This window comes from Xiphias gladius, chromosome 21, assembly GCF_016859285.1.
Source record: "Xiphias gladius isolate SHS-SW01 ecotype Sanya breed wild chromosome 21, ASM1685928v1, whole genome shotgun sequence".
NCBI lineage: Eukaryota > Metazoa > Chordata > Actinopteri > Istiophoriformes > Xiphiidae > Xiphias > Xiphias gladius.
The window spans coordinates 483,186-495,000 of NC_053420.1; the positions used below are offsets into that span (position 1 = coordinate 483,186).

An 11,815-nucleotide genomic window follows, 5' to 3' on the forward strand; every position below is an offset into this window, starting at 1 on the left:
CGGGAAAAGCACAGGTGGAAGTGACGACATTAGTAAAGGCTGCATTCCATTTAGGTGAGCCAGTTTCAGGGTTTGCTGCGCAGTAGTTCACACTCTTTTGTGAATTTTCTTTTGTATTTTCTTTTGTGGAAGTCCGGTTAAAATTAGCGCTAAATTTGGTTCCAAACCCACTAAATGTTCTTTTCCTGGTTGTTGCTGGGGAAGGAGGAGCGATGTGGACACATCATGTCATCGTAATTTTAACAGAATTACATGTTGCCATAAATAAAGATCATGCTCACAACATTGTGTTGTGAATCTAAAGATGTGTTTTTAGTGTTTTTATTGAAGATCCTATGGAGTTTAAAGTTTTCACACATAGCTGTGTGTGTGCGTGTGTGTGTGTGTGTGTGTGTGTGTGTGTGTGTGTGTGTCTACATGGAGCGTTAGTTAGTGACCAGGCAGCACCAACCTGAGTGTACGTCAGTGTGAACAGACGCTCTCTACTGCTTTCATTTGATTTCTTTAGGTCGACTTTCCTCCCACTCCTCTCGGCTTTCTCTTTCCCTGATTTAACTCTTTCACGTAGAATTTCTGCCTTTTTATCCTCCTCCTCTGCACACGCTCTGCTCTTCCTCTTTCCACCTCTCTCTCGATCCCTCGCTTTTTTCTTTCTTCTCTCATCAGTATTTGTGTCCATCTTGCACTTCTCTACCTGCATTAATCAAGGCTTGATTAACATCCCCCATCATTTAGCTCTATAAATTCCTGGGCCGTTCATCACCCACTAGCCGCTCTTATGATGATGTGTCGTCTGTTGTTAACTAAGCTTGACCTCATTTATTGATTAGCTCGCTGATCAGTTTGATTGATGCCAGGCAGGACTTTTCCATCTGAATGAAGTACACATGAGAGGAATGAAACAAACGGGGCAGGGTTTATCAGCAGAGGGTTTGCCGGCTTTTTTTGTTTTTATGGGACTTGTTTTGTTTTTTGGATCTCAGAAGTATTTGCGTTGGTGTTTTTTTTTTTTTTTTTAATTGACGTATTCAGAGCTGCAACAATTACTGGATTAATTGATAAGTCGACAGAAATTTCAGCAGCTGCATTGATAGCTGATTAATCATTTCGAGTCATTTTTTTAAGGCAAGAATGGCAAAGTTCACTGGTTCCAGCTTTTCAAATATGAATATCATTTGGCTACTTGTACGCAGCGGATGTTTTGGGTTGAACCATGCTGGAAAACGGAGGTTATCACTTGAAGATGGATGACTGCAGGAGAAACATAACCAGAGATTCATTTGGATACATTTGGCTTTCAAATGAGGATAGGACCGCACGTTCGTTCTGTATCTTAAGGGGATTTCAGTCAACAGAGAAACATCGTTTGTTTATGATGACTGTTCACTCATAAGGACATAACCAGAAGAGATTTTTGTGTATCATCCTGTTATGGTTCTATGAAAACTGTTTTTTCTTGCTGCTACGATAGGAAATGAGTTTTTTTAAAAAAAAAATTTTTTAAATGGCCTTTTGATTTACTCATGAAGCACCCGGGTCGTAATGAAGATAGAAGTGAGGTTGGAAGATACTTTTATTAATTACAAAACAGCAGTAGCACTTATATATTTCTAATTTTCAGTATTTGTGCCTTATAAGCTGCTACTAATTTTGAGAGCTGCAATTGTTTGATTTCTGTCCTTAGTCACGTGTAAACAACGCTGGCGTCCACACACCAGGAGGCCAAGAGTGAAATAAGGAAGACTTGAATTTTGTTTTCCTGACTGTCGTGGCCTTTACATGTCAACTGAGTTCCATTCACCTCGGTTCAGAGAGCTTTATTGACACGACCATGTTCAGATACAGTTCTACCAAAGCACCGTATGAATACCTACGTTGATTTACTATACATTCAGAACAATATTAAAGAAAAAAGAAGTTGTGTTTGAAGCCTAACTGGCTGTTAAACAGATTTAACAGATTTCCATTTTTCATGGCATTATTATTTAAATCAAGCCGAGTTCTAAATGAAAACAAATATTTATTTGTTTATTGCGTGTGAGTTTTGACTTTACAAATAATAATATCAAAAATATGGATATAGCCAAAATATAAATATTTTTTCATTAAAAGAAGGATTAAAAAACGTAAATTAATATCATTGAGAATAGCAGTAATAATAATAAAAAAATAAACGAATAGGTAAAATAAAAGAAGTTGGGGGCCTGGCGTAGATCGGTCCTGCTGTCTGCTCGCTGTCAGAGCCAGGTCCAGTATTTACTGGACTCTGTACTGTGAAGCCTGCAGCGCTGGAGCTTGAGAGGGATCTACTGCCTGCTAGCAAAGGTTTCTCCTGCTCTAAGTGAAGGTTTTTTACTTTACTTTGGTCAAAAAAAAAAGAAATTCCATAAAAACATTGCACTTCTTTTCTGAGCCCTTGAACTGCTCAGCAACCAAAACAAGAAAACAGGTTTTTACTGATGGTGATGTAAAATCTGTTTGCTGCATTTGTCAGGAGTGAACATGACGTCCGTTATAAACTGACAGGAAACAGAGACATGTTTTGGACGTTAGAGTGATAGCTGTCTATCTGTCCTTTTTGTCTCTGGATGTTTTCTCTTTCATGTTTTCTTGTGTGTCCTGACAGGATGATGCAGTCGTGGTTCTGAATTAGTCAGATCTTTCTTTCCTTCTCTTCTCAGCTGCATGTAGGGGGAAATGAAAGCTCTGAACCAAACCGAAGGGTTGCTTTAAAATGATAAATATATTCTTTTTAATCTACCAGATGACTTGGCCAGTAAAGCCAACATTATCATCGACCCTGCAGAGATCCAGGCCACGTCTATGGATGACCTGGACGAGGATGAGGAGAGTGGAGCAGCACAGGTTTGGGTCCATTCAGTAATTACATCTAGATAACTTTTTATTTAATTCCCAAAAAAAGAATAAAATCAACAAACATTCAGGCCTAGAAAAACCAGTGAACATCTGTCAACAAACGAGGCACATCAGATAAGAAAGAAAGAAACGATGCCGACCACGAACAGTATCAGAATTCTTAAGGATTATGACTCAGACACACAGTAGACAGTACGTTGCAGCTGATCAGGGATCAGTCCTGTAAGTCTTACGCGTCCTAATACTGGACTCAATTTTGTGATGTCAGAGGCCGTTTGGTGCGGCAGCGATGGGTGGAGCTCTGGCGAGGCCCAGCTGGTTGAGTTCTCCCACCTTGGGTCGGGCCAACCGGTTCCTGAGCACGGCCGCCGTCAGTCTGATGACTCCCAGACGACCCCTCGCTCAGCCGGAGAAGGTGAAGGTTCGCACCCTCACCGTGGAGCAGAGGACCGAGGAGGACAGTGAGTAACTGAACATTACGCTGACTGACAGACGAGGGTCCTGGACTTAAACTCGTAGTTAGATTCGGGGGGTGTTTTGCAGAGGGTTTGACGCTTTGTACTTTAAATTAACATTCACAACTGTATTTCAGAAGAGCTGGGATAAGTTGATGTGTGCTGTAATAACTGTAGTTTCTGAACCGTACCCTGGCTGTGGGTGCACACCATGCTTCAGTTCATGAACCAGCTTTAATACGGAGGCAGAATATGAAAGAAATTCCGCCAGCAAGTTGAAACTGTGTCACTGATTTGTTAGTAAAAGAATCATCACGGACATCATGCAAAAACATGAGTAAATCTCTCGTGAGCGTGATGAATGTCACCCGTTCGTGAGATTCCACCATCGGCATAATCAGCGCCGCTAAAATGACTTCTAAGGCTTTCTGTTCTGTTTCACTTGTAGGACATATTTCATTCACAATCATGTCACCGAAGAAGAATAATTTCACACATCCTGCTGTCAAATATCTGGTTTAGCAGAGTCAGTGGTCGTTTTAGAGGAGCTGAAATAATGAGAAAATATTATTAATACAGCTGCCGAGGACATTTTAACAGGCTGTCATGAGGTTAGACACTAAAAAAGAGTGGGAGGAGGGAGATGTATCTGAGGGGATAGATATAGCAGTGGGGATGAAGGAGAGAATATTATGCAGCAGATGCTGTTACGCTGTCGGTGCGATGAGTTGTTCAGGACGGAGACCTGCAGAAAGACTCCGGGGCAACGACTGAGCTGAAAATCGTAAAAAATAGAAGACAAAACCTTGTCAACACTATGAGTAAATTGGCAGCCATGATGACGACGATGATGATGATGACGACAAAGTTTACATTAGTTTTATTTCATTTATTTTTATGTTAGTTGATGACTGTTACATAATTTAAACTCTGAATTCATTCAGATCATGATTTCAGTGTTTGTTCCCAGGCGGACAAAATCCGTTCCGGGATCATAGGACAGGTCTGGACCACTCACCAGTTTCATTTGTTCCTCAGAGAACATTCTGCTGAATTAAGAACAAATCTGTTGGATGAGTGGTTCTCGCATGGCCACTGATTTGTCTGTAGCTGGTAAACAAAGACAGATTGTGATCAGCCACAACATTAAAACCAGCGCATGTGCGACTAAGTGTAAACAGAAGTGTATAAAACCACTTGGGGTCTGTAGTTGATCCGTTTGGTATCTGTGGTGCCAGCAGCCATCTGCTGCTGTCCAGACATTTATATCTGAGGTGTTTGCCATGGAGCCCGTCTCTGCTGGTGGAGCTTTCCTTTAGACCCTTTTCCTCTCGTGGACAAAAACACCTCGCATCGTATATAATGTGACCAGTCTCACGTGCATCACGTGACGTCACATGTTAGTGCTTCAGGTCTCACATTGATCAGATTTTATTGTCTTTGTGGGGCTGCATTTTTATTCACTTCCAGGTCCAGTGAGGGGCTACGCCACCACGGGCAGATGCAGTCCGGCGTACTCTACACCTGTACTCTCTTGTTTTTGTCAACCTATTCCTTCCTGTTTGTTTCCTCTCTGTTCAACCCGAAGTCGAGGGAAGCCATGGTAACAACGGCCTGTTGCTGGGGCGACCGCTGGAGGAGCCCGATCAGCCAATCGCAGATAAGTCCCTGCTGGAGATAGTTGATGGGATCGTGATGATGTACAACCTGAGTGTTCATCAGCAGCTGGGAAAGGTGAGTTTGTCTCGACACAAGTGTTTCTACTTTGCTGTTTGTCGTCTCTAATCTGAAGCGACTGAGCCTCAGGTTGTCACAGGAAAAACGGTTTCAGTGAAGAAGACCTGAGCTCATCAGTTCCCGCCTTGTGTCTGCAATTACAAAGAGGTTACAGGAGGAATAGTTGGTCTTCAGGTGGATAGAAGTTTGACAGAAACAAGACATGACTCAGAAACTTCACCAATCCCGATCCCGAGGAGACCAACTGGACAGGCATCGGATTTCTGCCGATTTAGTTGTTTTTGTTGTTCATTGTTCAGTAAAATTACGTCTCTGTGTCATTTCAGTGGCATCAATGGAGTTCAGGCATAAATTGATCAGTTAGTGAGTTGAGGAACTGCTGATGCACCTGTTTGCATCATGATCCTTATTCAAGATTCTCAATATTAACCAATTTGTACTCTCCATGGCAACTGATGCTAATATGACTGTTGGAATGCCGACTATCCTCAGTACGTGCAGGTTAAATAAATTCCTGCTGTAGTGACCGTCATGTAGACGGTTTCACTCATTGCCTCAATACCTGTACTGCACTGTGTGTGTGTGTGTGTGTGTCGATGCAGGAGAGAAAACAGCAGATCACAAGTCACACAGGTTCGCTTATGGGAGGATAAAATCAAATGCTGCGTTCTCCATCCAAAGACAGAAGTGAACTGTAAAGTGTTAAATAAAAACGTTAAGCGGGATATTTATCCATCATCGTTGATCATAGAGCAGTTACACTGTTACACAACTAACCAAGCCATAAAGACACAAGCAGACGGTGTCTTCAGGATTAATGTAGCTGGAGCTCTGCCTCTCCAGGCTGCAGGTCAGCAAACGTACCCGGTCTGGCTTGGACACGTCGGTGTGTGTGTGTGTGTGTGTGTGTGTGTGTGTGTGTGTGTGTGTGTGTGTTTTTCTTTTACTCTTGTAAAGGTTTGAGGTATGATGAATGTTTACGTGAGGAAGCGGTGTCACAAAGAGCAGCTGGACTCTCCGCAGAACCACAGGGAAAATGTTCTGCGGGCCGATGAAACTAAGGTGGATTTATCTGGGAAGAACACGCTGCTCTGCGTCCGGAGTCAAAAGGGCTCTGCACCGACATGAAAACATCTTCCCAGAGGTCTGACAGGATGACGTCAGGGCTGCTGATGCTCAGTAGAAGTCGGGTGACGCAGCAGGACGATGACCCTAAACATGGAAGTCAACCTGCTACAGAACGACTTCACACAAAGAAAATCCACCTTCCGGAGCGGTCCGGTCGGAGCCCAGACCTTAACCCGACAGAGATGCTGTGGAAGGAGCTCAGAGAGCCGCTCACACCAGACGTCCTGAGAACGCGTCTGATCTGTGGGAAGAACGGTCCAACGGTCGGATCCACCGCTGCTGAAGAGCTGGATGAGGTTCCACCAGTTACCCAATCCAAGGCTCTCGGACTTTTCTGCCACTGTATGAACTGTGCGCCAGTGGCCGTGGCTGGACGGCCGCGGCATTCAGATGAAACTGCCTATCGAGCGCGTGCGCTCAGCCGGTGGAGTTTAGCCTGAGCAGATCTGATGTAGACGTGAGGCCTGGTGTTTTGATTGTCTTCCAGGGGGCTTCACATAAATGAGAGACGCTGCCTTTGAAGATGGGTAGTTCTGCTCAGCTCCGGGGGCCTTGTATCTAAACACAGATTGGAGGAGCATATTATGGGATGGGAGCATCTGTCAGGATACGGACACAAAAGGTTAATGCTGCATATTTTATTCATCTGTAAGAATCTGACCTTCACATGGAGGCTGTGTCTGTGGCCGGATAGACTCTGAGAAGCAACTGTCAGCTCTCTGACCTCATTGACTCGTGCAGCCGCGGCATATTAACGGTGAGGTTGTCCGACCGTCCCTTTTCTTGCCAAACATGGTAACACACAGTTAAAAACTCCTCCATGCACCGAATAAGTGGACAAGTTGGAATTTGAGCCCGAAGCATGTGAAATATTTATTTTACAATCGATAAGGAGACGTCAGGCCAGATCTCACTGTCCTGTAAATCACCGACTGTGAAACGTGACCTTTCAGAACGCTACAGTATATATTCTGAAAGGTGGCATTTAAATAGCTTGCAGCTTCATCAGGCGGTTCTCAAATGACGACAGGAATAACGTAACTGGAGGATGTTATGTGCACTAAGCGGTGATGGAGAGCATCTGAGTACATTTACTCAAGTACTGTGCTTTTGAGCTACTCGTACTTTGTCCTCTTCATGCTACATTTCAGAGGGAAATATTTTACTCTTTAGTGCCCAACATTAATCTTCCGGCTGCAGTTAGAGGTTCCTTTTCAGAGAAAGATCAGTTAGAGGCCAGTTAAAAACAGACTGTCATCAAGTAAACACTGTTATAAGTTAAACAGTGTATTTTGTTCACATTAGCTCAACCATGACAACATAAAAGACTTCTATGTTGTTTCTTTAGTTTAATGAAGGACTGAGTCTTTTTGGAAAAAGACCAAAATGTACATTTAGTCAGGAAGCTATGAGAAGAAAACAGAGAAGACGTAAACACAGTAAGTCCCTTGGTCTTGGAGGTAATTTCACCGTGTTACATGCATCTGCTCTGTGAACCGTATCTCCTCTACTCTACTCTTTCTCTCTGCGCCTCCACCTTGTTCCACGGCTCATTCTCTGTCTGCTGCTTCTTCCCACAGCAGCTGGTTTAGATTCGTCCCTGCTCTGACTTTTGGTGTAAACTGTCTCAGGTGTTGTTGAACCGCAGAAGAAAGCTGCTCCGGTCTCATCTTCCACGCTTCCCTGATGTCAGGCTATAAGCTCTCAGTCGAAAATGAGAGTTGGAAAAGGATGGAGCGGTTATTTGTTGTTATCTAGTATCTGTATTGGGATGAGTCAGTGATGGCAAGGGGCTGCGGCTGATGGAAAATATTTTCTGAGTGAGTGAGCAGGAGGAATGAGTGCACGTAGGGAGAAGTAGAAAGTGTTTGTGAGGAGTATCTGCTCGGGCTTTGAAGTAAAATCCTGCACTCTGTCCTGGAACTAATGGATAACCGGGGAAGTGATGCCAAAAATAATCATATGATTTCATTGGTATAGCATTTTTCAAGCAGGGAGCAGAAATGGCTTTTACAGAGCAGGGAGACGCCATTAAAAAGACATTCACACGCATAAAAAACAGCATGAAAAACCGTCCATAAGGTAAAGCAGGCAGCGAGAGTGAAACATGGAAACCGGAGCTAACACGTCAGACAAAGCCTGTTTTAAGATGGGATCTAGAAGCTGAGACAGCGTCTCTCTCCAAGAGTCACTAGATCACCTCACATGCTCATTTGCACATCTGTGACGTCGTTATGTAACTATTAAAAATTAATGTAAAAAAAAAGTGAAGTCAGGCTAAACATGACTGTAACTATCCTGATCATTAACTGTGACTGCTTCTAAAGCTGCTCTCATCTCGTCCTCCGCTTCACTGGGCAGACATTTTTGGCACCTCAGATGTTCAGGTTCTTCTCCGTCATCGGTCCCATCGGGAGGCGTCCGATCGTCCCAGACTGGCCCGGATGGACTGGTGTCGAAGCTCACAGCGCTCTGCTCCTCACGGCGATCCGGCTCTCGACATCTTAGACAGATTTACAGTCTAGCAGCTGTTGGCGAGAGAAAGAGGAGAGAGGGAGACACCAAGCAGCTTGGTCTTGTCGTTAGCGTCCAGAAACGCACAGCGTCAGAGATTCCCTCATAAATGCCCTTGTTCAGTGGGAGAGTTGACTGTAAAACAGACCCAGCCTGCTTTGTCACCTGTGGTGTGGTAATCCTCAGTGACAGACTTTCTGTGGTGGCTTTTACTGTCTCTGTTTTGTTGGGTTATATACGACCTTCTCTGTGAATGTCTTTCTGGCAGATTAAATATTAACAAGTATTTTTGGAATTTGTACCCAGGTAAATGCGTTATTATTATTTAACTTGCATTCCTCTACCCGTTCCTCTTCCTGGCGGCCTCTCTGTGTTCTTCTATGAATCTTTCATCTCTTTTATCTTCCTTCTCGTCTCCAAGTAATCCTCCCGATGTCTCGTCTGCCGCTGAAACAGAAATTGTCCTTCCTGACAGCGCGGCCTCTTGACCTCTGTTATTGCCGCGTCCCTTTTCCAATTTAAAAATACAACCCACAAGTGCTGCAAGTGGCCACGGCCTTTATAGCCCCATAATGCCATGTGATGACATGGCTCTGTTTGGAAATGTGCTGCTCGGTGTTGGGATTTGTGTGTTTTTTACGGTTTAGGCATTTCACGCCATTTTATTGGTCGTCATCTCAGCAGACTGTGGGGATGAGCCGTGTCAGTCAAACTGTGCAGGACTGATGTTTTTAGTTCAGAAAGGGAGATTTATTCTGTTTAACAAGGGCTTTCTGATGGCCTGAGTAGAGACGTGCTGTTTTTGTGTCTTATTTACCTACAAGAAACTCTCTCAGCTACCACGTTATCAGTGTAGGATTTTAAAAACCCTCTCTCCACAGTGACAGGTCAGTTTTCTCACTAAAATAACACGTAATTCATGCAGCTGATGGAGCGTAAAGCTGGTAAATATCAGGTCAGCAGTATCATCAGGTTTCTATAGAGGAGACTGAACATGACAATCCAGAGGTTTACGTATCCAGAGGTTTATGTAGCATTTCTGTTTCTACTTTGGGTGTTTTTGCTTTGTTTTATACATTAAAGAAAGCTCAATTAGCAGCTCCCTCATAGTTTGTTATTTACTGTTCTGTATTTTTTGTACTTCATTCCTCTACATATTCAATGAAGTTGAATCATTTCACACGAAGAAATGAGCCTGTTTATTAAAGCTAAATAATAAACGCAGATAAAATGTCCCAACAAGGAGAATCAGAGCTGTAGAAACGACACGGTACGTTATGGGTGTTTCTCTCCTTTCCCTCCAGATGGTGGTGGTTTCTGACGACGTCCATGAGTACGCCGTGGCACTGAAGGACACGGAGGAGAAGATCGCTCGATGCCCTGCACGCGTAAGCTCGGTCATGTTGTCCCCTCGTTTCTTATGATTTCATTTCTCTGGGGATTGTTGAGGTTCAGTGTGTTGCTCAGTGGCTCTTCAGTGTCAGTCATTATACAAGCAGTTGCGTGATGGTTGTGGGGACTCGTCGTTAAGTCAGAGATGCTGTCTTTTCGTCTGTTGGTGCTCAGGTGAAGATAATTGGCCGTGCTCCAGTCAACACACCTGTCAGCCCGTTGTAGTGGCTGGTCTCATTAGCATCATGTGGGGCACGAGCGTCAGCAGCAAACTCAACGGTGACATGATCGGAGGAGGTAGCTCTACAATCATTTGTAGAAGTACAGAGGAAACAAATAAATGTATGCGTAGGGTTGCAGGTAAATAAAAGTGGTGAGACAGTCCAGATTACGCAGTAAGTGTGCAACAAAGCCAGCCCCTTATATGATTATGCAAATTGTAATAGCTGTAATTAACACTAGGGAAGAGTCTCTTAACAGCGGGGCAGATATTTTAGATACCATAGTTTAGGTTTTCTGTGAATAGGAATATCATCCTTACACCTGCAAATGTTAATATTCTCGTAGCGACGTGAGGAGGAGCTCTGTGCTGACAGTCGTGTCAGCGTCCGCCCATGTTCCTGTCTGCACTGCCCTCTGTTTGTGATGCCGACAGTGGTGGAGAACACCCAGACAGCCGGTGTGTCACCCCCACCGAGACAGTGAGAACAAGTCTGCACACGGGAGGATTTCTACTCAGGATTTCTGGCCTTTTTCAGGCACTAACCAGTCAAATCGTGTTCGTCCTGGTTTTTTTTCCAGAAGATTGGAAGAAAAGCAGCGTCGCGGAGAAATGCAGTTATTTGGTCTCATCCAATATGTATTTTAAAGTATTTCTGTTCAGGGTAGAAAAATGCACGAGGAGGGAACCGACATTTCTACAAATCTCAGCATCAGTTTTATCGTCGCACACTGAAATTTAACATATGAGAGAACTGACATCAGTTTCTTATCAGGCAGAGGGAGAGAGACCACAGCCACAGACTGACGGTGAGCGAGTAAAATTAGAAGATGCAGTATAAAGTTATCTGCAAGTCCTTTGCACAGCACAACAAAATCGCTGACCTGAACTTTACCTTTCTGTTTCCCTCGCTAACCTCCTGACTTTTAAAGTTTGGCAGCAGCTCCGGTCCAGTGTGACTAACCTTAAAAACATACACGAGCACACAGGTTACCGCCGCCATCTGTCTGACCGACGTATCTGTCAGTGCCTCTGCCCGGGTGTTGTCGAAGTAAAGGCCCCGTTCAGCTGAAAAACTGCAGTGGCACAGTAATTTGTATCAGGCTGAGGTCAATATCTTCCTGCATGTTGTTTCCTTCAGAGACCAGACATCCTGGAGGAGCTCCAGAAAAGCCAGAAGGTTTTTGCAGAGAAGCTGAACCACCTCAGCAGAAGACTGGCCTGGATCAACGCCACCATCTACTCCAAGGTGATCCAGCTCCTCACTGTCAGCGTTTGGTCCTCGGGTCAGGGATTCTTGTCGTTTCTAGTCAGCTTACGGTTGTGTCTCACTCTCGCCATCCGTGTGTGTCTCTGTGCAGGAGAAGATGCTGGACGTGTACTGGCTTCTGTGTGTTTGTATTCGCACCATTGAACACGCCGACAACACCGGCTCCTTGTTCGCCTTTGCTCCGGAGTTCTACCTCAACGTAGCCATGAACGCATACAGCGC

The 11,815-nt window shown here is 44.2% G+C and overlaps 1 protein-coding gene across 3 annotated transcripts in view; it reads left to right on the plus strand.

Moving 5' to 3' along the window:
• Positions 1–11,815, plus strand: part of LOC120807266 (E3 ubiquitin-protein ligase RNF123) — a 144,728-nt gene that overhangs the window by 23,190 nt on the left and 109,723 nt on the right. For all 3 annotated transcript variants that reach the window (XM_040159050.1, XM_040159049.1, XM_040159052.1), the window contains exons 22-27: positions 2,765–2,865; positions 3,146–3,338; positions 4,921–5,066; positions 10,016–10,099; positions 11,465–11,572; positions 11,685–11,815. The exon at positions 11,685–11,815 is cut by the window's right edge and continues 47 nt beyond it. In XM_040159050.1, coding sequence (XP_040014984.1) covers positions 2,765–2,865; positions 3,146–3,338; positions 4,921–5,066; positions 10,016–10,099; positions 11,465–11,572; positions 11,685–11,815 — 763 coding nt within the window. The remainder of the gene's footprint in view (positions 1–2,764; positions 2,866–3,145; positions 3,339–4,920; positions 5,067–10,015; positions 10,100–11,464; positions 11,573–11,684) is intronic.